This window comes from Callorhinus ursinus, unplaced genomic scaffold (assembly GCF_003265705.2).
Source record: "Callorhinus ursinus isolate GAN/ISIS: 27379988/994484 unplaced genomic scaffold, GSC_fseal_2.0 scaffold100, whole genome shotgun sequence".
NCBI lineage: Eukaryota > Metazoa > Chordata > Mammalia > Carnivora > Otariidae > Callorhinus > Callorhinus ursinus.
The window spans coordinates 1230697-1254410 of NW_027397162.1; the positions used below are offsets into that span (position 1 = coordinate 1230697).

At 41.2% G+C, this 23714-nt stretch overlaps 1 protein-coding gene and 1 non-coding gene across 3 annotated transcripts; both read right to left on the reverse strand.

The window, feature by feature from the left end:
• Window positions 1-4459: 4459 nt before the first annotated feature.
• Window positions 4460-4566, reverse strand: LOC112806652 (U6 spliceosomal RNA). The gene has a single exon (XR_003203916.1). It is a non-coding gene; the product is annotated as a U6 spliceosomal RNA (small nuclear RNA).
• Window positions 4567-6156: 1590 nt separating this feature from the next.
• On the reverse strand, window positions 6157-22986 carry CUNH19orf18 (chromosome unknown C19orf18 homolog). Of its 2 annotated transcripts, none has more exons than XM_073889033.1 (6): window positions 22811-22986; window positions 21682-21723; window positions 18482-18574; window positions 17944-18046; window positions 11583-11770; window positions 6157-6621 (listed from the first exon to the last, which is right to left on the reverse strand). In XM_073889033.1, the coding sequence occupies exons 1-6, from the start codon at window positions 22890-22892 to the stop codon at window positions 6419-6421; spliced, it is 711 nt and encodes a 236-aa protein (XP_073745134.1). In that variant the 5' UTR covers window positions 22893-22986; the 3' UTR covers window positions 6157-6418. The 2 variants fall into 2 exon arrangements, with proteins under 2 accessions (XP_073745134.1, XP_025705162.1); XM_025849377.2 differs by lacking the exon at window positions 6157-6621 and adding an exon at window positions 9706-9984.
• Window positions 22987-23714: the final 728 nt, after the last annotated feature.

A 23714-nucleotide genomic window follows, 5' to 3' on the forward strand; every position in this document is an offset into this window, starting at 1 on the left:
AGTCCCGCCCTGACGGCTTGGGGCTCAGCCGGAAACGCCGATTTGGCTTCTGCTCCTGCTGTGCCCGGTGACCAAGGCCAAGGCCCCTCGTCGCACAGCTTTCCGGACAACGGAGTTCTCACAGAGCCACAGGCGCGCGTAAGAGCGCTCGCGCCTCACCTCCAACCCAAAAGGCCGAACTGCGCCGCGAGGACCTCTGGGAAATGGCGCCTTTAGGTTGCCGTAGGGGGGAAGGACTTAGCTCCTTCTTAAAGAGGCCGTACGTAGATGTCTAGGGAGTCTGGGTGCAACTGAGCACCTCTTTGGAGATATGTTATTTTAGAGTCCATGAAGCTCAACATGCTCTCAGAAGCTAAACATATCCTTTCGGATGCTCCCAAAGGCTACAGATCCAAATGCACAAAATTTTCCAGTGAGTCACAAAATGTGTCCACTGGTAGAGGAAACGATTAAAAATTACCGTATAGTAATTCAAATGCATGCGCTCTGAAGAATTAGAGCCAGTTTTAGGAACTGAACTGTGTATGTTCAGAGACAAGAGGGAAAATACTCCAGATAGGGACCTGACAAGAAAGATGGAGGAGGATGTGCTCCCCTGAAGCAAGAGTACAGATATGGGTCTGTATAACCTGTGATGTCCAATTTGATGAGCTTTTATCCATTCACATCTTTTTTTTTTTTTTTTGGTTTTTTTTTTTTTTTTTACACAGAGAGAACACAAGCAGGGGGGAGGGGGGGAGGGAGAAGCAGGCTTCCCGCAGAGCAGGGAGCCTGATGCGGGGCTCCATCCCAGGACCCTGGGACCATGACCTGAGCCGAAGGCAGTCGCCTAACGACTGAGCCACCCAGGCGCCCCCCATTCACCTCTTATTCATTGTCCTTATATTCCCTTCCTTTAAGATCTGACCTTGATCTCAAAAATAGAAAAATGGAAGAAATACTATTTTGATACAGGACAATGTCTGCAGTGTTCACAGCTGGAGCATGCATGCAAAGGGTGCTCTGAATCCCAAAATGTAGGAGTAGCTTAAATCCATGATCTCATCTCATGACTGAAAAGCGGTTATCATTTCCTGTGATTACAGGGAGTATTCTGCATGAAGAATTGATATCTCAGAAAAACAGTTGTAAAATGCAAATTATAGAAAGCTATTAATTTTTGTAACTGTGTAAGGTGATGGATATTAACTAGAGTTATTGTAGTCGTTTCACAGTGTATACAAATATGGAATCATTATGCTGTACACCTGAAACTAATATAATGTTATATGTCAATTATACCTCAACTTTTAAAAATATTTTATTTATTTATTTGTCAGAGAGAGAGAGAAAGAATACAAGCAGAGGGAGTGGCAGGCAGAGGGGAGAAGCAGGCTCCCCACTGAGCAAGGAACTCGATGCAGGACTTGATCCCAGGACCCTGGGATCATGACCTGAGCCGAAGGCAGACGCTTACCCAACTGAGCCACCCAGGTGTCCCCAGTTACACCTCAATTTAAAAAGTTTTAAAGACGGTTATTAATTATGACTATGTAGTGATACAGAGATGGTGGCAGAAATGTCTCTGGAGAAGTACCTTGGATGGTGAAAGAAGTGAAGATCTTGGAGAAATTCCAGTAGTGATGATGTTGGTGCACAATGGGTAATTTGGGGATTCTTGAATTGGAAAGTTTTTAGAGCTGATCATTCTGTTTTTCCATTAAAAGATTCCATGTTCCTGAGTAATAGAGTACCATTCAATGGAGACAATTTCTTCACGAAAACTTTGAGCCTGTGAAGAACATTAACACATCTAATTGAAAGACTTAAAAAAAACCAGCAAATCCTAGTTAAGGTTAAGCATTAAGCATAAGACTCTCCCTGAGAAGAAATAGCTCTTTCATGTAGGAATAGCATTGTCATTGAGTTTATTAAAGGTAAGAAATTTTAGACATGTTGTTCATAGCATCCATGACACCTAATATATCGTTTTAAAATGCTATTCAGGGGCACCTGGGTGGCTCAGTCAGTTAAGCATCTCTTAATTTTGGCTCAGGTCATGATCTCAGGGCCCTTGGATAGAGCCCTGTGTGGGGGCTCCGTGCTCAGCACTAAGTTGACTTGTCCCTCTCCCTCTGCTCCTCCCCACTTCAAATAAATAAATAAATAAATAAATAAATAAATAAATAAATAAATAAAATGTTAGATAATTCCATAACATGTTTTATGTTTAAATATATTTGACTATTTTACACTGCATTTTCAAAATTAAAAAATAAAAAGTAATTTTCAAACTGTTAACCTTAAAAATAACAACTGCCAGTTATTTTTCCAGCAAAAGATGGTTTTATTTGGGACTAAAAGAGAGAATTGCAATCCAGGACAAATAAGCTGCAACAAAGCCATAGGCAAGTCCGGAGAACAAAGAATATATATACTTTTTTTTTTTTTTAAGAAGAAAAGAGGTAAGTTGGGAAGGCTGTTATAAATTAAAAGTCCTTTGGAATAAACTGGAAGTTCGAAGTAGAGTAGATTCTAATCCTCTGAGCTGTTGTGGGATGGGGTAGGGATAAGGAAACCTTTTCATTCTCAGGCTTGTAGCATAAAATAGTATCCACTGCAAGGTCAAGTCGGGGTAGAGTCAAATCTTTCTTCCTGTTGGGTCTGCAACTGACTACAAGTGGTAGGGTGTGAGAGCTCCCCCTGCTGAAACTTCACCATTACATTTTAGTGAAGTTTCCTGTTACTAATTTTCACACAATTTAATTTTTTTTAAATCAGTCATCATTAAAGGAAGGACTTTGTATGAAGTGATAGACTTTTCTTACCTGGAAAGTAATATGCTATTGAAATTAGTGGTAATAAATAGCAAATGATATAATAAATTTGAGAGGTAAAGAGGATAAGTGCATTCAATTCTTCAAAGTGCCAATAGCTGACAATAAGTTCTGAAAATGGATTTCATTTTATGGAGGATAATTTACAAAAGCTGCCTACTCAATACTGTGTTGCATTACTTTTTAAACTAATTTTTTTTAAAGATTTTATTTATTTATTTGACAGAGAGAGACACAGCGAGAGAGGGAACACAAGCCGAGGGAGTGGGAGAGGGAGAAGCAGGCCTCCCACTGAGCAGGGAACCCGATGCGGGGCTCGATCCCAGGACTCTGGGATCATGACCTGAGCCAAAGGCAGACGCTTAACGACTGAGCCACCCACTAATTTGTTATTTATTTGACAGAGAGACAGACAGAGAGAGAGAACACGCAGGGGGAGCAGCAGGGAGCCTGATGCGGGGATTAATCCCACAACCCTGGGATCATGACCCGAGCCAAAGGCAGACACCCAACAGACTGAGCCATGCAGGCGCCCCTGTATTGCATTACTTTTAAGCACTAATTAAAACAAAAAACCTTTCCATTAAAACTAATATCAAAAGCACTAAGGTGTAAACTAACGAAATAAAGTTATTTCAGTTGAATACTTAGCACTTTTATCATAAGCAATGTCATGATTGCAATATGCTGTATGATCAGGGGAAAGAGGTAAGAAAAGAAGCAGGAAAAAGGGCAATGGTTCTGGCAAGTATGGAAGGTGCCTAAACAAACAAAACTATCAGGATTTTTTGAAGGAAAGATGATGGGTTTGTGGGGGTTTAATCAAGTCAAATAAATACACTAGAGTCAGAATATCATGTCAATAACAAAATAAAAAAAACTAAAATAACTCATTTCTCAACATAAAGTTGATGCTAGATTATAGCCAAGTAAAGAAAAGAGGACTAAAATAAATTAAATATATTGGTAAATTTCTTAATTTTGTTTCCTAAATAAAGCCTATCTAGATGAAAATCTTGGAGGGAATACTCAAAAATAAAAATCAAGCCAGTAGAATTTTGCAATAAACAAGGAATATAAAAGTCACAAAATATCAATTTCATTGTTATCTAAAACAGAAAAAGTAAATTTCGGGGCAGCTGGGTGGCTCAGTCAGTTAAGTGTCGGCCTTCGGCTCAGGTCGTGATCCCAGGGTCCTGGGATGGAGCCCCAAGTTGGGTTTCTTGCACAGTGGGGAGCTTGCTTCTCCTTCTGCCTGCCACTCCCCCTGCTTGTGCTTGTGCTCTCTCTGTCAAATAAATAAATAAAATCTTAAAAAAAAAAAAGAAAAAGAAAATTTCAAACACTGACTGAAGAATCCAACCTGGACATATCAATTAGTAATTTGGTGTCATTAGTTCTGTTGCAACACAAAATGACTATGAATTGTGCTAAACAGCTTGATTTTAGTGAGGGCGTAGAAAAAATCGTCAGAATTATAATCAATCATGTTTAGGAATTTGAGAAATATTTTCTTAAAGATTTTATTTTTTTCAAAACTTAAGAATTTTATTTCATGCAGCTAAGACAAACATAAAACAAAAGTGGTGCCTACACAAAATCAAACAGAGAGACAATTCATCTATATAATTCTAGAAATTATAAAAAATATGGAATACTTCATGAATTTGTGTGTCATCCTTGTGCAGGGACCATCTTAATCTAACCTGTATCATTCCAATTTTAGTATAGGTGCTGCCGAAGCGAGCACTAACGATTTTATTTTATTTTTAAAGATTTTATTTATTTGAGAGAAAGCACGTGCGTGAGAGAGAGCATGAGCAGGGGTAGGGGCAAAGGGAGAAGGAAAAGCAGACTGCCCACTGAGCAGGGAGCTCAACATGGGGCAGGATCCCAGGACTCTGGGATCATGACCTAAGCCAAAAGGCAGATGCTTAACTGACTGAGCCACCCAGGTGCCCCTAAAGATTTTTTTTTTAAGTAATCTCTACACACAACATGGGGCTCAAACTTACAACCCTGAGATCAAGAGTCACATGCTGGGGCGCCTGGGTGGCTCAGTCATTAAGCGTCTGCCTCCGGCTCAGGTCATGATCCCAGGGTCCTGGGATCGAGCCCCGCATCCGGCTCCCTGCTCAGCGGGAAGCCTGCTTCTCCCTCTCCCACTCCCCCTCCTGCTTGTGTTCCCTCTCTCACTGTCTCTCTCTGCCAAATAAATAAATAAAATCTTAAAAAAAAAAAAAAGGGTCACATGCTCTGCCGACCAAGCCAGGTAGGCAGCCCTCGAGAAAATATCTTTAAAAATCATATGGGGGGCACCTGGGTGGCTCAGTCTGTTGAGTGTCTGACTCTTGGTTTTGGCTGGGGTTGTGATCTCCGGGTCACAGGATTGGGCCTCCCTGTTGGGCTCTGCTTCTGCGCTCAGCTCAGCGTTGGCTTGAGATTCTCTCTCTCCTTCTCCCTCTGCTCCTCCCCCCATGCTCGCTCGCTCACGCACTCTCTCTCTCTCCCTAAAATAGGTAAGTATATAAAATCTTTTAAAAAATCCTATGGCAAATGATCATATATAAAGATAATCTAAATAAGTCTGCAGTAATTTCTCTGAAAGAGCAGTAAAAAGCACTGTGATATTGATACAGGGGCATAGAATTTAGGTAAAAAATGTAACAGAATATATAGCTCATTTAAAGGGTCATGTGTATATTTTGATCCTCAATTATGGGGGAAGTGGCATGAGATAGCAATAGGAATGTAAGCTTTTAAATATATTCTGAAGCAATGAAGTATACAAATGGTAAAATATGGGGTGCGTGGGCAGCTCAGTTGGTTGAGTGCCTGTCTTCGGTTCAGGTCATGATCCTGGAGTCCTGGGATCAGGCCCTGCATCGGGGTCCCTGCTCTGCAGGGAGTCTGCTTCTCCCTCTGCCCTTCACCCTGCTGGTGCTCTCACCCCGCTTGTGCTCTCTGGCTCTTGCTCTCTCTCAAATAAATAGATAAAATCTTAAAAAAAATTTTTTTAATGGTAAAATACGAATTTAGACCTCTTCTTCAAAGTATACAGAAATATTAGTTGCAGGTGGAGAGAGCTTACTTGGAATGACAGGAACGACTGTTTTACAAGTTGACTGAAGAGAATGCATGTACAATGTACATAGAGGATTTCTCAAAACAGACACAAAAATATGACAGTAAGTATGTATTTAAATATAACCAACTACAAAAAATATAACCAATTACATTAAAAGGAAAGAGTCTATGATTACAGAATACCACAAAAACAGAAATGATGAGCCACCCAGTTTAGAAGATATGTGAATCACTCATAATTGTTAAAAAGCAGCTATATAAATAATTAAATCATTTAATAAAGAAGTCCTACAAATTAGTGAGATAGAAATCATCTCACTCAAAAGTGAAAACCTTTTGTATAGATGACAAGAATTCCAAAAAGCCAACCATGCCAATAAGAAAAACAATTTTGAAAGTTTAATCTTAAACCAGAGTGACATCAATAAATGGCAGACTCGGAATCTACAGGCCCTTACTATCCTTAAAAACACTGAATAAACAAAACATGCTGATCAAAATAGCTTTACGAGTACTTACGCATCAGTTAGAGGTCTACAGAAGTCCAGGAAGGAAGGAAAACAGTGGGGCTTGATTGCCGTGTTCTGGCTTGTCTGAAAGCTGACCCAGGGTCCAGTTTCTGCATCGCCTGCCTCGGTGATGATGGGAATGGTGGCAATCGTTTGGAAATCAGGTTGGAGGCAGTAAGGACACTGGCAGATTACAAACCTTGGGATAGCTGCGGGAAGACAGCAGTCTGGTAGGTGGCTGGGGACAGTTTAGGCAGAGGAATACACCAGAAGAATTGGGTGTGAGACCATTAAGAAAATTAAGACATGTGTAGAATTGGGGAACACACACACACAGACACACACCAGGGGAGATGCATGATGCCCGGAAAAGATAGGAGAAGGCCTCAAGCTTTCATGCTAGGTTGATTAGTGGAAGTCTTTCCCTGCATGGAGCCAGTCCCTAAAGACTCAGAGAGGTGGCTCTCCAGTTGGCTAAGTCAGAGTCTTATATAATGTAACAATTAAAAGAGCAACTATTCTATCTCCTCAACCTAATCATGGGAGGGCCATACATGACATTTCCATATTCACAGAGCCACACTCAAGGGGAAGAAATGATACAGCTATGTACACCAGGGGCAAGAATCTTGGGGGCCATCTTAGAATTCCACCTACCACAGTGGTTTCTGCTAAGAGACATCTGCCCATGAAGACTCATGTTCTTCCCTTCCTTGGTTTATTCAAGGTGATAAAAAGCAGTCCAGCCTCTCCATGCTGGTGTCTATATATGATATGTAGTGAGCTGCCCGCAAAACCAACACTGGAATATGTACCAGGCTGGGGGCCAATGACCAGAGAGCCTAGCCATAAACCTTGATGGATTCCAGAGGCACAGAGGTACACTGAACCCTGGATTCCCCACTTTCTGGGCCCTCACCTGATTTGGAACGCTGGGATATAATTGCTCTGAGAGTTACCAATGATGTAATGGATTTCCATCCTGCTTCCTCTAGTACCAGCTAGCTCCCAGTAAATTTTAAGTAGCTGGGATGGGGGGGAGGTGCCTGGGTGGCGTTTAAGCGTCTGCCTTCAGCTCAGATCATGATCTCAGGGTTGCGGGATCGAGCCCCGCATCGGGCTCCCTGCTTGGTGGGAAGTCTGCTTCTCCCTCTAGCCCTTCCCTGCTCATGCCTGCATACGCATTCTCTCTCTCTGAAATAAACAAGGTCTTTTTTTTAATATTTTATTTATTTATTTGAGAGAAAGAATGAGCTAGAGCATGAGAGGGGGGAGGGTCAGAGGGAGAAGCAGACTCCCTGCTGAGCAGGGAGCCCGATGCGGGACTTGATCCTGGGACTCCAGGATCATGACCTGAGCCGAAGGCAGTCGCTTAACCAACTGAGCCACCCAGGTGCCCTGAAATAAATAAGGTCTTAAAAAAAATAAAAGCAATTGCTATAGACTGTTTGTGACTCCCCCATCCCCTGCGTGATGTCATTTGGAGGTGAGGCCTTGGGGAGGTAATCAGGCCATGAGGGTGGAGCCCTCATGAATGGGATCAGTGCCCTTATAATCAGAAACGAGAGAGTTTGCTGCTTCTCTCCCTCTCTCCACCATGTGAGGAAATCAGGAATAGGGCTTGCCCGAGAACTCAACCATGCTAGCACCTTGGTCTTGGACTTCTAGCCTCTAGGACAGTGAGAAATAAATATTTGTTGTTTAAGCCACCTCATCAACAGCATTTTTTTTAGGGCAGCCTGAGCCAACTAAGATAGCAGTCTTGCTTCCTAACTTAGGATTTTATCTCATAGGGGCTGGGTGTGTGTCTTCCCCAAGGATATGAGGTTGCACTGAAGGGCACTGAAGGCCCACCCAGGGTCTGGGGGCTGTGGATCGGTGCAGGACACCGGCCAGCACTGCCCTGCTGTCCCCTGGGCCACCCATCCCACACGTAACTCCTTCCTGGCTGCACCACCAAGGCAGGTGCAAACTGTTGGCTGAAAGATTCTTTGGACTGTCCCAATTTCTCATATATAACCCCACTATTCCTTTGTCACGTTGTCTATTATAATTTTTGTTGTTGTTGTTATAATTTTTTTATTTTAGGAAGGATGGAAACTGGAAGGAAGAGTCAGGAAGCCTAGGTCTGGCTTCAGTTCACCCTCAAATTAGACAAAATCTTTTTTTCAACAGTTTGTTTGGGATCTCTTTCACATACCACAACATTTGCTCTTTTAAAGAGTACAATCCCGTGGTGTTTTGTTTTTGTTTTTTTCATTTTTTAGTATATTCACCACGTTGTATAACCATCACAACTACCTAGTTTTTAAACATTTTCCTTACCCCAAAAAGAAACCCCACACCCATCAGCAGTCCTTCCCTTTTCTCTTCTCACCCAGTTCCTGGAAACACTTAACTACTCTCTGCCTCTATGGATTTGATTATTTTGGGCATTTTGGATAAATGAAATCAGAAAACGTGTGACCTTTGTGTCTAACTTATTTCATTTAGCATAACGTTTTCAAGGTTTCTCTATGTTGTAGATGTATCGGTATTTCTGTCTTTCTTATGGCTGAAGAATATTCCATTGTATAGATAGACCCCCATTTTATTTATCTTTTTGTCAGTTGATGGACAGCTGGGTTGTTTCCACCTTTTTGCTCTTATGAGTAATGCTGCTGTGGACATTTGTGTCCAGGTTTTTCTGTGTATGTGTGTTTTCAGGTTCCTCGGACCTAACCTGAAGAGTGGAATTGCTAGGCCATGTAGTGACTGTCTGTTTAACTTTCCGAGGAACCATCAGACCGTTTTCCAAAGCACTGACCCATTTGGATCCAGTCTTGACTCCTATATTTCCACAGCTCTCAGCAGCTCCCGGCTTATAGCATCCCACAACTGGCCATGCTTTACAGCTCCTTGCCTACAGACCCTTTTTCCTCACCAGGTCCCAGCTCCTTAAAAACAGGGATGATTGCATCTTAATCCAGTGTCATATCTATTTTGATATTCTCAGCTTCTTTGTGAGGAAAATAGAGGCAAGGTACTGGAATTGATAGATAATAGCCCTGGAAAAATTTTGTATGATGAAAGCAATTCCTTAGCTTGGTCTGAGAGACTGCCCAAAGAAATCATTTGTGCTTTTGGTTAGGACCAAGGAAAGAAAATCCTAAAAAACATAAATAAATAAAAAATTTAGAAAAAAAATCCTGACAGTCTCTTTTTGTATTCATGAAGTTAGATTTTTCTCTTTTCCAATTAAGTTATAATTATTAATGGACTATGAGAGCTAAGAATCAAGAATCATTGCACATATGGATTTATTTTCTGTTATATACTTCTAGTTTTCTTCTTTAGAGCGCTCTGAACAGAGCTCTCCAGGAGTAAGTCATGCTCAGGTCCCCAGTCGTGGGTTGTCCTTGCAACTGTTGGCTCCACACTGGCTAGCACATCCTGCATCTCTTCCGTTTGCTCTCATAGATCCTCTGAGAATATACTGTGCATAGAATTCCCTATTTTTGTTTCCATTAATAAATCTTGTTCTTTCTTCAATCTCTTGTTTACCATATACTCTCTTCTTTTGGATCTAATAACTAAAACATAGACATAATGTTACTGAAATACTAATAATGAGGAATAGAGATAAAAGAGGTGACAGAAAAGGTATGGAAAAATAAAGGTGTAAAAAGTAGAATTTTCAAGATATAATGAATGTGATTTGTCTGAAAAGGATGGTGAAGATTGAATTTTAAAGTTATTTACTCCCCCCCAAAATAAAGTTATTTTCCCACATCTAATATACAAGCTTTATAAATGCTCAATTAAAAAAAATGTCAGTTGATGAATGGATAAAGAAGATGTGGTATATATACATAATAGAATATTACTCAGCCATAAAAAAGAATGAAATCTTGCCATTTGCAATGACAAGGATGGAGCCAGAGAATATTATGCTAAGTGAATCAAGTCAGAGAAAGACAAATACCATATGATTTCACTCATATGAGTGATTTAAGAAACAAATGAGCAGGGGCGCCTGGGTGGCTCAGATGGTTAAGCGTCTGCCTTCGGCTCAGGTCGTGATCCCGGGGTTCTGGGATCGAGTCCCGCATCAGGCTCCCTGCTCCTTGGGAGCCTGCTTCTCCCTCGGCCTCTCTCTCTCTGTCTTTCATGAATAAATAAATAAAATCTTAAAAAAAAAAAGAAACAAATGAGCAAAGGGGGAAAAAAGAGGGTGGCAATCCAAGAAACAGACCCTTAACCATAGAGAACAAACTGATGGCTACCAGAAGGGAGGTGAGTGGGAGGGTGGGGAGAAACGGGTGACGGGGATTAAGAATTGCCCCTGTTGTGATGAGCACTGGGTGTCATATGGAAGTGCTGAATCACTATAGTGTACATTTGAAACTAATACTACACTGTATGTTAATTGACTGGAATTTAAATAAAACCTTAAAAGAATGAAGAAAAGCTATACTTCAAAGTAAGGAAAAGACATTGAAAAAAATATTTCCCAAGGGTAAACAAGGGCATTAATGTCAGTAAACATCACTGATCACCTACTCCTGGCCTTCCAGCCTGTCTCTGACTACCTGCGTCTGCGGTTGTTAGAGAGGAGGTCCATACAAGGGAAGACTGACATGGTTGAATCAGACACTGCACTCTACATATTTTTGCTCTCGAATTTTTTTAAGCGGGTATCTCAGAACTTTTACAAAATCAGGTTTATATGAGCACATATGCTGCCTTCTCTTCACAAAGATTTGCAGGCATGGTGAGCATCTCTCATACAAGGGTCTGTTCCGTGGGCTGGATCCTGTTCACATCAGACGGAGGCAGACTGTGCAAGAGAGACATCTGTCTGTCTGTGTTCTAGACTCGGGAATAATGCTACACTGATGAGTGTGCTTAAAGGAAGAGTTTAGTCTGGGGAAAGTTTTGTCTCCTGAACTCTGCTTTTGGTCCTTGGAATTGCCCCACAAAAGGAACCAAGCAACCCGTGGCTGTTTGCCCCTCTGTATAATTTGATGAGAACAGTTCATTTCTGTAGATGTGGCTGTAAATATTCACCTTTATTACCTCAAACTCCATTAAATCCCTCCTAGCTTTGCCTTTGGAAACCAAACCGTCATGGACAGCTCAGCTTTCATGCAACTTCGCATCTGACGAGATAAAATGGTCAGTCATTTACCTGAGTGAATGAACTTTTCCAGCTCCTCCTCATTCTCTGGAAGTAGGGAGGTGGACTCATCCAGGCTCCCATCCTCCGAGGCCTCTTTGTCATCATTGACACCATCATCACCATCTCCCAGGAATGGTATCCTGACATTGTTATAAAGCCACACCAGCTGCTGTCTTTCCTCAGCCTGGACCAGCCGACTGGAGAATAACGTAGATGAATTTAAGAGCACAATTGTCAAGGGAGATCATTACATCTTCATCCTGTGACTTTTGACTGAAAAGGAGTCACTAGTACATGGTGGTGGGCAGGGGAGGGAGGCAGAAACAGATTGATCTCTAGTGTGTGCTGACAGGCGGAGGGGGAGTCACAGTGCCAAATGTGGTTCAGGGCCAGGACTAGGTGAGATGAATAAGGAACTCCTGTGGGGTGCAAGATAATATAATATCTTCTTTTTAAGCTATAATATCTTTTTTTTAAAGATTTTATTTATTTAGGGGCGCCTGAGTGGCTCAGTTGGTTGGGCGGCTGCCTTCGGCTTGGGTCATGATCCCAGGAGGGTCCTGGGATCAAGTCCCACATCCGGCTCCCTGCTCGGCGGAAAGCCTGCTTCTCCCTCTCCCTCTGCCTGCCATTCTGCCTACCTGTGCTCTCTATCTATCTGTCAAATAAATAAATAAAATGTTTTTTTAAAAAAAGATTTTATTTATTTATTTGACAGAGAGAGACCCAGTGAGAGAGGGAACACAAGCAGGGGGAGTGGGAGAGGGAGAAGCAGGCTTCCCGCAGAGCAGGGAGCCCGATGCAGGGCTCGATCCCAGGACGCCGGCAGATGCCCAACGACTGAGCCACCCAGGCGCCCCTAAGCTGAATATCTTAATGCAACATTTTACAAAAGAAAAATGAGTGCCAAGAAATCCATGATGAACAAAATATCAACATTTTAAATGAAGTCCATATAGGTATTACTGATTTTTCCTTTTGCTCCACTCTCTGATATGGCTTGGCCCAACAATGTTACTGATCCTGTATTTAAAATGTTGGTGTTTTGTACATCATGGATATTTTTTGAAATATATTGATTTTATAAAATATTGCGTTAAAATATTACTCATCTTGATGACTGAATTTTTTGGCACCCTCTTAAATTTTGCACCTGAGGTGAGTGCCTTGCTCACCCCACCCCAGATCCAGCGCTGGAAGTGGATTTTTATGCAGCTATCTCTGTTTGATGTGAAAAGGGGTAAATAGAATGCTTTCCTTTTTCCTAACATATATACCTTCCTAATTGTTTGATGTATGTAATTAGGAAGAACCGGCCTGATCCTAAACATTGTTAACAGTAATGACCCAGGGCACCTGGGTGGCTCAGTCGTTAAGCGTCTGCCTTCGGCTCAGGTCATGATCCCAGGGTCCTGGGATCAAGCCCCACATTGGGCTCCCTGCTCAGTGGGAAGCCTGCTTCTCCCTCTCCCACTCCCCTCTGCTTGTGTTCCCTCTTTCTGTCTGTCAAATAAATAAATAAAATCTTAAAAAAAAAACAGTAATCACCCAAATCCTGGTCTCCAATGTCTTGATTACAGTTGCAAAATTTAAGGGCATGCCAAAAAAATTCAGTAATGATGATAAATGTTTTAGCTCAGTATTTTAACAAATTGAAATGAATGGGGAAAAAATCCATGATAAACCAAATATCAAAATTTCAAATAAACGTAGGATCCAACAGTGCTGTGATGAACCATATGGGAACCTGAGTCAAAAGAAAAAGGTGAGTCCCTATATACATGTTTTTAAGTATTTTTTTAAAAAGATTTATTTATTTAGGGGCGCCTAGGTGGCTCAGTTGGTTAAGTGTCTGCCTTCAGCTCAGGTCATGATCTCATGGGTCCTGGGAATTGACCCCCTGTCGGGCTCCCTGCTCAGTGGGGAGTCTGCTTCTTCCTCTCCTTCTGCCCACCCCCCGCCTGCTTGTGCTCTCTCTTGTAATCTCTCAGATAAATAAATCTTTAAAAAAATTTTTTAGGATTTATTTATTTATTTCAGAGAAGGGGTGGAGTGGAGAGGGGCAGAGGAAGACAGAGGGAGAGCCCCAAGCAGACTCCGTGCTGAGTGTGGAGCTCCAGGCAGGGCTTGATCCCACTACCCCAAGATTATGACCCAACCAAAACGAAGAGTCAAAGGCCCAACCAAATGTGCCATTCAGATGCCCCATGTTTGTATGTATTTTTAAGTGGTTATTCTTTCCCAGAACATTAAAGAAGTTGATAATGTATTACCAATTTGAAAAGTAGTATATCAAAACTCACCTTAAGTTTATATATTTTCTATACCAGAAACAGAGCTTATTGTAATTTTACTTTCTGGTTTAAATGAAAGCAAACTTACAAATAGTATTTTCAAAACCTACTTCTGGAAAAAGTTAACCACTAAAAATTACATTAAAACATGTACCTTGGGGCATGTAATTTTCCTTTTGCCTCATGCTCTGAAATAGCTTGGTGCAGCCCTATGAGTAACACAAATGTAAAAGCTATAAGAGTTGATATTAGTTCAGCAACTTAATTGGGCACTACAAGTCCCAGAGGATGTTTTAGTGAATTATCTTAGAAAACTCTCTCTCTCTCTCTCTCTCTCTCTCTCTATATATATATATATATATATATATATATATGTGTATGTATATATTTATTTATTTATCTATCTATACTAATGAAAATAAACTGAAATTGCAGTTATATAAATTCAGTGCAAGACCACCTTGTTAGATATTGCAGAACTAAACATGCTGATTATACTCTCTCATTAGTAAAATGTCTTCAGTTTTTACCTTTAATCTTATTTGCCTTCATTGGACATATTTGAAGGTGATCCTAAAATGGCTACCTTAAATATCCCATACATGGCAACATATTCCTTGTGTTCATACTCAATTCCAATACAGCAAATAATTTATTACTTCCTCAAGCTGTTTCTGATGGGATACAACAGAATCCCAGCACTGAATCCTGGAGAAGGAATCAGTATATCATTCTGGTCAGAGTAGCATGATGTCACAGTCTGCTCTTTTGTCTAATACTCAATCAAAATGATCATATCACTTGAAAGAGCTTGGCCACAAACTTTATTTGTGCAAACAAGATGTATCTTCTCCAAATGCTGCTGTTTTCCCAGATAATAACAAGTGTTTAGTAAAAAGAGAGCAGTCACAATTTTCTGCTTTGCACTAAGATTCCTGCCAAAGTATCAAGTTCACTTTTTAAAAAAAAATTAAATTCAATTAACATATAATGTATTATTTGTTTCAGGTGTACAGGTCTGTGATTCATCAGTCTTATATAATACCCCGGGCTCATTGCAACACATACTCTCCCCAGTGTCCATCACCCAGTTACCCCATCCCCTCACCCCCCTCCCCTCCAGCAATCCTCAGTTTGTTTCCTAAGAGTAAGAGTCTCTTATGGTTTGTCTCCCTCTCTGATTTCATCTTGTTTCGTTTTTTACTCTCTTCCCGTATGATCCTCTGCCTTGTTTCTTAAATTCCACACATCAGTGAGATCATATGATAATTGTCTTTCTCTGATTGACTTCTCTCTCTTAGCATAATACCCTCTAGTTCCATCCACATCCCCGTTGTGAATGACAAGATTTCCTTTTTTGATGGCTGCATGATATTCCATTGTGTATATATAGTACATCTTCTTTATCCATTCATCTGTCAATGGTCATCTGGGCTCTTTCCCATAGCTTGGCTATTGTGGACATTGCTGCTATAAACATTGGGGTGCACGTGCCCCTTCAGATCACTACATTTGTATCTTTGGGGTAAATATCCAGTAGTGCAATTGCTGGGTCATAGGGTAGCTCTATTTTCAACTTTTTGAGGAACCTCCATACTGTTTCCCAGAGGGGCTGCACCAGCTTGCATTCCCACCAACAGTGTGGGAGGGTTCCCCTTTCTCCAAATCCTCGCCAACATCTGTTGTTTCCTGACATGTTACTTTTAGCCATTCCGACTGGTGTGAGGTGGTATCTCATTGTAGTTTTGATTTGTATTTCCCTGATGCTGAGTGATGTTGAGCATGTTTTCACGTGTCTGTTGGCCATCTGTATGTCTTTGGAGAAATGTCTGTTCGTGTCTTCTGCCCATTTCTTGATTGGGTTATTTGTTCTTTGCGTGTTGAGTTTGATAAGTTCTTTATAGATTTTGGATACTAGCCCTTTATCTGATATGTCATTGGCAAATATCTTCTCCCCCCATTCAGTCAGTTGTCTTTTGATTTTGTTGATTGTTTCCTTTGCTGTGCAAGAGCTTTTTATCTTGATGAAGTCCCAATAGTTCATTTTTGCCTTTGTTTCCCATGCCTTTGGAGACATGTCTTGCAAGAAGTTGCTGCAGCCAAGGTTGAAGAGGTTGCTGTTTGTGTTCTACTTAAGGATTTTGATAGATTCCTGTCTCACATTTAGATCTTCCATCCATTTTGAGTCTATTTTTGTGTATGGTGTAAAGAAATGGTCCAGTTTCATTCTTCTGCATGTGGCTGTCCAGTTTTCCCAACACCATTTATTGAAGAGACTGTCTTTTTTCCATTGGCCATTCTTTCCTGCTTTGTTGAAGATTAGTTGACCATAGAGTTGAGGGTCCATTTCTGGGCTCTCGATTCTGTTCCATTGATCTATGTGTCTGTTTTTGTGCCAGTACCATACTGTCTTGATGATGACAGTTTTGTAATAGAGCTTGAAGTCTGGAATTGTGATGCCACCAGCTTTGGTTTTCTTTTTCAACATTACTCTGGCTATTTGGGGTCTCTACTGGTTCCATACAAATTTTAGGATTATTTGTTCCAGTTCTGTGAAAAAAGTTAATGGTATTTTGATAGGGATTGCATTGAATGTGTAGATTGCTCTAAGTAGGATAGACATTTTAACAATATTTGTTCTTCCAATCCATGAGCATGGGACGTTTTTCCATTTCTCTATGTCTTCCTCAATTTCTTTCATGAGTATTCTATAGTTTCCTGAGTACAGATCCCTTGCCTTTTTGGTTAGGTTTCTTCCTAGGTATCTTATGGTTTGGGGTGCAACTGTCAATGGGATTGAATCCTTATTTCTCTTTATTCTGTCTCATTGTTGGTGTATAGAAATGCAACTGATTTTTGCACATTGATTTTATATCCTGCCACTTTACTGAATTCCTGTATGAGTTCTAGCAATTTTGGGGTGGAGTCTTTTGGGTTTTCCAGATAGAGTATCATGTCATCTGCAAAGAGTGAGAGTTTGACTTCCTCTTTGCTTATTCAGATGCCTCAAGTTCCCTTTAGAACACCACATTTCGGGAGGATGCCAGCATCTCAGTGGCTTTCAAGCATTTTGACCATGATCCACAATAGGAAATACATTTTATCTCATAACTGTGTGTTTGTTTTCTGAAAAGTTAAAAATCAGCATTTACACTATGGAGGTTCCTCAAAAAGTTGAAAATAGAGCTACCCTATGACCCAGCAATTGCACTCCTGGGTATTGACCCCAAAGACACAGATGTAGTGAAAAGAAGGGCCCTATGCACCCCAATGTTCATAGCAGCAATGTCCGCAATAGCCAAAGTGTGGAAGGAGCCGAGATGCCCTTCAACAGATGAATGGATAAAGAAGATGTGGTCCATGTATACAACGGAATATTACTCAGCCATCAGAAAGGATGAATACCCCACTTTTACATCGACATGGATGGGACTGGAGGAGATGATGCTACGTGAAATAAGTCAAGCAGGGAAAGTCAATTATCATATGGTTTCATTTATTTGTGGAACATAAGGAACAGCACAGAGGACATTAGGAGAAGGAAGGGAAAATGAAGGGGGGGAATCAGAGGGGGAGACGATCCACGAGAGACTCTGGACTCCGGGAAACAACCTGAGGGTCTCAGAGGGGAGGGGGTGGGGGAGGGGGTAGCCCCGTGATGGGTTTGAAGGAGGGCACATGTTGGGATGAGCACTGGGTGTTACATGCAAACAATGAATCATGGAGCACTACATCAAAAACTAATGACATACTGTATGGTGACTAACGTAACATAATAAAGAAATAAATTAAAAATTTTAAAAATTAAAAAAATCATCATTTACAAAATGTAATGTTTAATATTTTTATCCTATTAAATTGTATTCTGTCCTATCCTTTTTTTTTTCATTTCTATTGTGACCCACCATGAGTACAGTCCATATTCTGAAAAACGCTAGTGTGCAGATATGGCATGACTATAATAATGTAGTGATTATAAGAATTACCATCACCATCATTAACGTTACTAAACAATAACCTAGTTAGTTTGTTGTGTCTTAGTTGAGGACGGTACATGTTACTTAGGACATACTTACTATATCACATAGGAAATAGCGATTCCACATATCAGGGCAATGGTAAAGGCTACACACGCAATTATAATTACTTGAACAAGAGCAGGTCTGTGCGAAATCAGTGCTAAAAATGGAAAGAAAAGTTCTCATAAAATTTCATTTCACTTGTGTCTATCAGTTAATATATTTGTTAATCATACTGTTATTTCAAAGGCGGTTGGGAGACAAAATCAGAAGTACCATAAAAAATAGTATCCTTAATTTTTAAAACTACGGAGGCTAGATCGCACAGCCTATGTGAACAAATATACTTTGAACTCCCACATAAAGTAATCCCTAACTCCATTTGCTTCCTCTGCCTCTTGTCCTTTGTCAAAGTCCTCTTTTACTCTGTAGAAATACAGGATCCCTGACTCAGCCTAGCAGCACCTGCCATCTCTGTAGCTAAAAGGAAAGTGGCTTTAGTTTGATGGCTCAGGGGTTGCACCGATGGTCTTAGGGTGTGCAGGGCTGTGCCGAAAGGATGTTACAGAGAAATTGAGAATGCCATTCCACGAACCTGCATTCCAGGTGTCGGTGTTCGTGGGTGTTGAGTGTGCAATAAAACTCTGGTTGTTCTTTATACGGTTACGTGTATCACCTTTCCTACTACCTGAAATTTAAAAAATTATAACCAGAGAGTTATTGTTCATACAAATCGAACAAAAGAGCAACTGGCAAAGCAAGTACATTATTCAGCCACTTGTAAAATCTGACAAATTGAGGTGATTACTCTTCATCCTGCACGTGGCCTTCCCTCACTCTCTGTCCCTTCCCTGACGCAGAAAGATTTCAGCAACTGAACTAAAAATGCCCTGAGGTTCACCCATCAATGAAAGCTCAGCCAAACGTGACGAAAAGAACTTGGACTACGAAAAGGCTAGCGGTGTAAAATACTTAATTGTAGACAGCAGGCATGGTGAATATGGGTGTTCACTCTACGATTTTCTCTGCCCTTCTGTATGCTTTCAGGTTTTCCCAATGAAATACTGGGGCAGGGAGGAAAAATGGTTTACAGATGGTTTCAGTATAGTGAGTACTAAAAACTGGCCGCTGGATTTGGCCACGGGAAGGTCACTGGAGAAATCGATGAAGGCAGGGCTAGTGATGTGGTGGGGATGCTAGTGACTGACATAGTTTGAGAGAGAACAGGAGGGAAGGAATTGGAGATAGTGAGTTTCAGAAACTCTTTTGAGGAACGTTGGTGTTGGAGGGGAGAGAAGTGAGGGCAGCTTACAGAAGGGATAAGGGATCAAGAGATGGGTTTTGCTTTCTAAGATGGGAGAACTGGCAGCACATTCACAGGAGAATGGGAGTGATACTTTAAATTGTGATACTACAGGAAATGAGGAAAGAATTGCCAACTGTGCCTATGCCAGTTGGTGGAGATGGATGCTGGCGCACTGGCTGGGGCCATCCTTCACCTGGAAAGGAAGGAAGAAAGAGAAGGAAGGTGCAGTTGCAGGTAGATGGGGAGGCGGATGCAGATACTCTCTTTTGACTGCTTGTATTTTGCCAGTGATGGAGGAAACAAGGTCATCCCCTGAGGGTGAGTTGGGGGTTTTGCACAGCAAGAAAAATAGATGTGAAAGTCACCAAGCAGAACAGGAGAGTAGGTGGGTTAGGGAAATGAGAAACATATATTTTTTTAAAGATTTATTTATTTATTTTAGAAAAAGAAAGAGAGAGCGTGAGGGGGAGGGGCAGAGGGAAAGAGAGAATCTCCAGCAGATTCCTTGCTGAGTGCAGAGCCCAAAGCAGGGCTCAGATCTCAAGACCTTGCGATCACAACCTGAGCTGAACCGAGAGTCGGATGCTTATCCCACTGCACCACCCAGGTGCCCCGAGAAACCTATTTTTTAAAAAATATCTTATTTATTTATTTGACAGAGAGCGAGCACAAGCAGGGAGAGCAACAGGCAGAGGGAAAGGGAGAAGCAGCCACCCCCCCTGCAGAGCAGGGAGCCCGAGGTGGGACTCGATCCCAGGACCCTGGGATCATGACCTGAGCTGAACGCGGACGCTTAACCGACTGAGCCACCCAGGCACTCCTCTGAGAAACATATTTTTTTAATAAAGTTTCCTAGAAATCAAATTTCCTAGAAATGAAATTTCTGGGTATATTGACTATATTTTCTTATTTTCTGTATTTTTAAAAGGTATTTTATTTTTAAGTAATCTCTGCACCCAATGTGGGGCTCGAACTCACAACCCTGAGACCAAGCGTTGCATGCTCCACTGCCTGCGCCAGCCAGGCTTTCCTATTTTTTGTATTTTTGATGCTCTCACATTTGAGGTTTTGATCCTGGACAGACTGTCCCTCCCAGGGTTAGCTATTTCCTACAGTTCACGGACAACTCCCCCGAGAGCATGCCTTTGATATAAACCAACCAATCCAGAGTCCACAGCCCCAGCTACCTCTCACACACCAAGCCAATGTTCCCCCTGCCCTAAATTATCCCAGGGCCAGGTGCTGGACAACTAGGAAGCATCCCTATAGCCCAGAGGCCACCAAAATCATTCCAACTATCCACTACTCTGTGTACCTACCCCACCTCACCCATTCCTTCCCATGAAAATACCAATAAAGACAATGGGCCATGCTCTTCCCTCTTGTTCCCTTTTGCTTCCTGCTTCTAGGAATCTGTGAGTATAATGTTCTTCCTTCATGAACAATCATTTCTGTGTCTGTATGTCTTATCATACCTGATTAAAATAAATCCCAGGTATATTTCAATACTCTGGGCCAAAAAGTAAATATGTTCTTTTTATATTTATAAGGATTGGCAATTGCCCTCTACAGAAGTTGCACTCATTCCTTGCCTACACACAAGATATGAGATTATATACACTTGAAACTAATAGGATATTATATGTTAATCATACTTCAATTAAAAAAATGTGAGATTAGCAGCGCCTGGGTGGCTCAGTCGGTTAAGCGTCTGACTCGATTTCGGCTCAGGTCTTCATCTCAGGGTTGTGAGTTGAAGCCCTGTGTTGGGTTCCACACTGGGTGTGGAGCCTACTTAAAAAAAAAAAAAGCGAGAGATTATATTTCCCAATTCCTTTGCGAGTTTTTTTAATGAAACGTTTTGTTCACTTTCAACATGATAGCTGAAAACTGGGATGCGTATTTCCCTTATTATAAATTAGGCATCTTTCCATATAACCAAGAGCTAAGGGTTACAGAGAAAATTGGAGTCTTCCAATGATCTGAAACAATTCTGTCCTCTAACTACATATTGGAACCTGAACTTGGGACCCAAAGCTCAGGCACAGCAGAGGTCTCAGCAAACCTCTGGTGCAAGCAAGCTCATAACACAAGTTAGTTTCAAAGTAAAGATTAGAATGCAGGTCTCCTGATACCCTGGCAAGAATTCAATCTCTGGGCTTTGGCGGTAGGGGGGTGAACAGGCAAGTGATATATTCATAGCTGAGTTTAGAAAAACTAATAATGTGTTTGGGATGGCTGCATGTATTAATTGTGTTTTTAAGATTTTCTGTATTTCCTGATGCTTTGACATCTGTGCTATTTTCTAATCTGCTCTGAGTGTCATCACGACAAAACCAACCATCCAGAGGGCATTCCTTTTTCTAATTTGCAGAAAGGGCTGTACAGATTAGTGATGACCACTGTGGGGCGCCCTCTGGAGCCATACACCACAACAGCTTTGGGAAATGTCCCTGAATCCCAGCCCCCTCCCAGATCCCTTGACTTACCATTATGCCCTGGGAATTGCTTGGGCATAGTAGGTCTCAGAGCTAGAAGGCCGTACAAAGGGATCAGAGAGAAGACACAAGTTTAAGACAAATTTAGGAAAATAAATAACTTGGTATTAGACAAGGGGACCTAATAGCTAAGACAGTAAATGCTGTTAATAAATTTATTACAATGCCTCATAGAAATAGGTGGTTTAATTGGCAATTTGTTCTGTTTGCACCCAGCGTTTCCTTTCATGAATATGGAGAGTTAAGAACATAATGCATTTGGCTTCTGGTCTGTTTTTGCAGTCACATGAGCTGGTTGAGGACCTGACAGATTTGAAGGGGTCTGTGCTCTCATCAGAAGTCAGAGAGCCAGGGTCAGGGAGGGCCCCATGGCAATATCCTTTCCTCCTACAGAAATGAGATGCTATTATATTGTGCAGATAGCATTTCCCTTGTACAGAATAGAGATTGTTTATAAGTACCATATATCTTCATGAGGAGTTACTGCCTGACTTCCCCAATTGTCAGGGTCAGTTTCTCTGTTTTGAGATAAACTTTGAGTTTTTGGACTCAAAATGCAAAGCATAGAAGACAGATGATTATAAAGAACATTTTACACTTGCAAAGCATCTGTATCTGGATTCCCACGGTCTACCACCATAACATCCCCCAAATTACAATTAAAGTCATACAGACACATTCAAAAGATCCTGAGGCAGTCAAAGTTTCTCTGTGTGCTAAGTGAAATGAAAAAGAAGCACAGTAATCCTTAAAAAGAAAGCCCAGCTTATGGAGAGAGAATAATATCAAACTAATTTCCAAGCAATGCTTATCTAATTATATTATTGTATGGAGCATGCTACTAACAAATACACAAGAAAAGACACATTCATATAGTAAATAGGAGGACCCCAGACTATGGTTCTCATTTCACCCAATGAGTAACACAATGACTTGAGTCCCGAGAAAACACCTTCCTGCTTAGTGACATTTGTGGATGTTTGTGACTATCTGTAGCCTTTGAAAGAAAACTTGTAGCAGTGAAATGTAATTACCCCTTTTTATTTCCCCTGAAACAAGTTAAAACAATGGTTGAAGCTACCCATTAAGTCTCTTGCTAGTTCAACTGGTTGGAACTCACCTCCATAAGGCAAGCATAAAAGAAGTGGGCATTCCATTAAAAACAAAACTAGAAAGGTGAAAGAACTTTGAACCTTGTCCATCACTCCAAAACTGTTAGTCTTTTATCATATGGATGAAAGGATATATTTAGCTATAGTGTAGTATCTGCCCTATATTTATGAGGAACTAAGAAACTCTGCTCCCTATAGAATGTTTGGGTTCTGACTTGGAGCCACCAATGTGAGGTCAGCTCATGTTACCACATGGACTTCCTCTACGGAACCAAGTCAACCAATGGGGATACTAACTGGATGGGGCATGGGAGAAGGAGGTTCATCTGTGGGTACAGATAATAAAACCAGGGCCCTGCCCTCAGGGAGTGTACAGACCAGTGAGTAGGCAGCAAAGATCAATTATAATTCAATGGGACACCTAAGAGGCAAACAGAGAACACAGTAGGGCTCTGTAGTCAGAAGCCTGAATGCTAGTCCCAGTCTCTGGCTTCCTAGACATTTCTGCTTGATCAGGTTACTTAAGCCCTTTGGGTTTCAGTTTCCTCATCTGTAAAAACAGGAGAAAGAAAGCACCTACCTCACAGGGTTATAGCAATGTCTATAATGTAATCTATACAAAGCTCAAAAATAGTGTTGGCACTGAACGTTAGTTCTTGTTGTAATATGGGAGAGTATTTGCAAAAAAGCAATTCAGTACACCTCCACCCTCTGGGTACTGTTCAGAACCCTAGACCCCTTTGGCTGCCTCCAGAAGTTTCTTTAAAGAAGATTAGTTGAATCATCTCAAAATGTGGAAATGGAATTGAAAATAGCATAGAAGGTTGTTCCTTGTACTTGTCCTTTGTCCATCCGGTAGTTCTCAAAATACTCAAGGCAGGTTTTGATTCACCTCTACCAGTAACAATAGGG

Coding starts and splice junctions, on each gene's coding strand:
- CUNH19orf18 (XM_073889033.1), bottom strand. CDS start 22,892: ATGGACAAGGTTCAAAGTTCTTTCACCTTTCTAGTTTTGTTTTTAATG. Junction 18,575..21,681: donor GCAATTCCCAGGGCATAATG/GTAAGTCAAGGG, acceptor TTTAAATTTCAG/GTAGTAGGAAAGGTGATACA. Junction 18,047..18,481: donor CACCGACACCTGGAATGCAG/GTTCGTGGAATG, acceptor TTCCATTTTTAG/CACTGATTTCGCACAGACCT.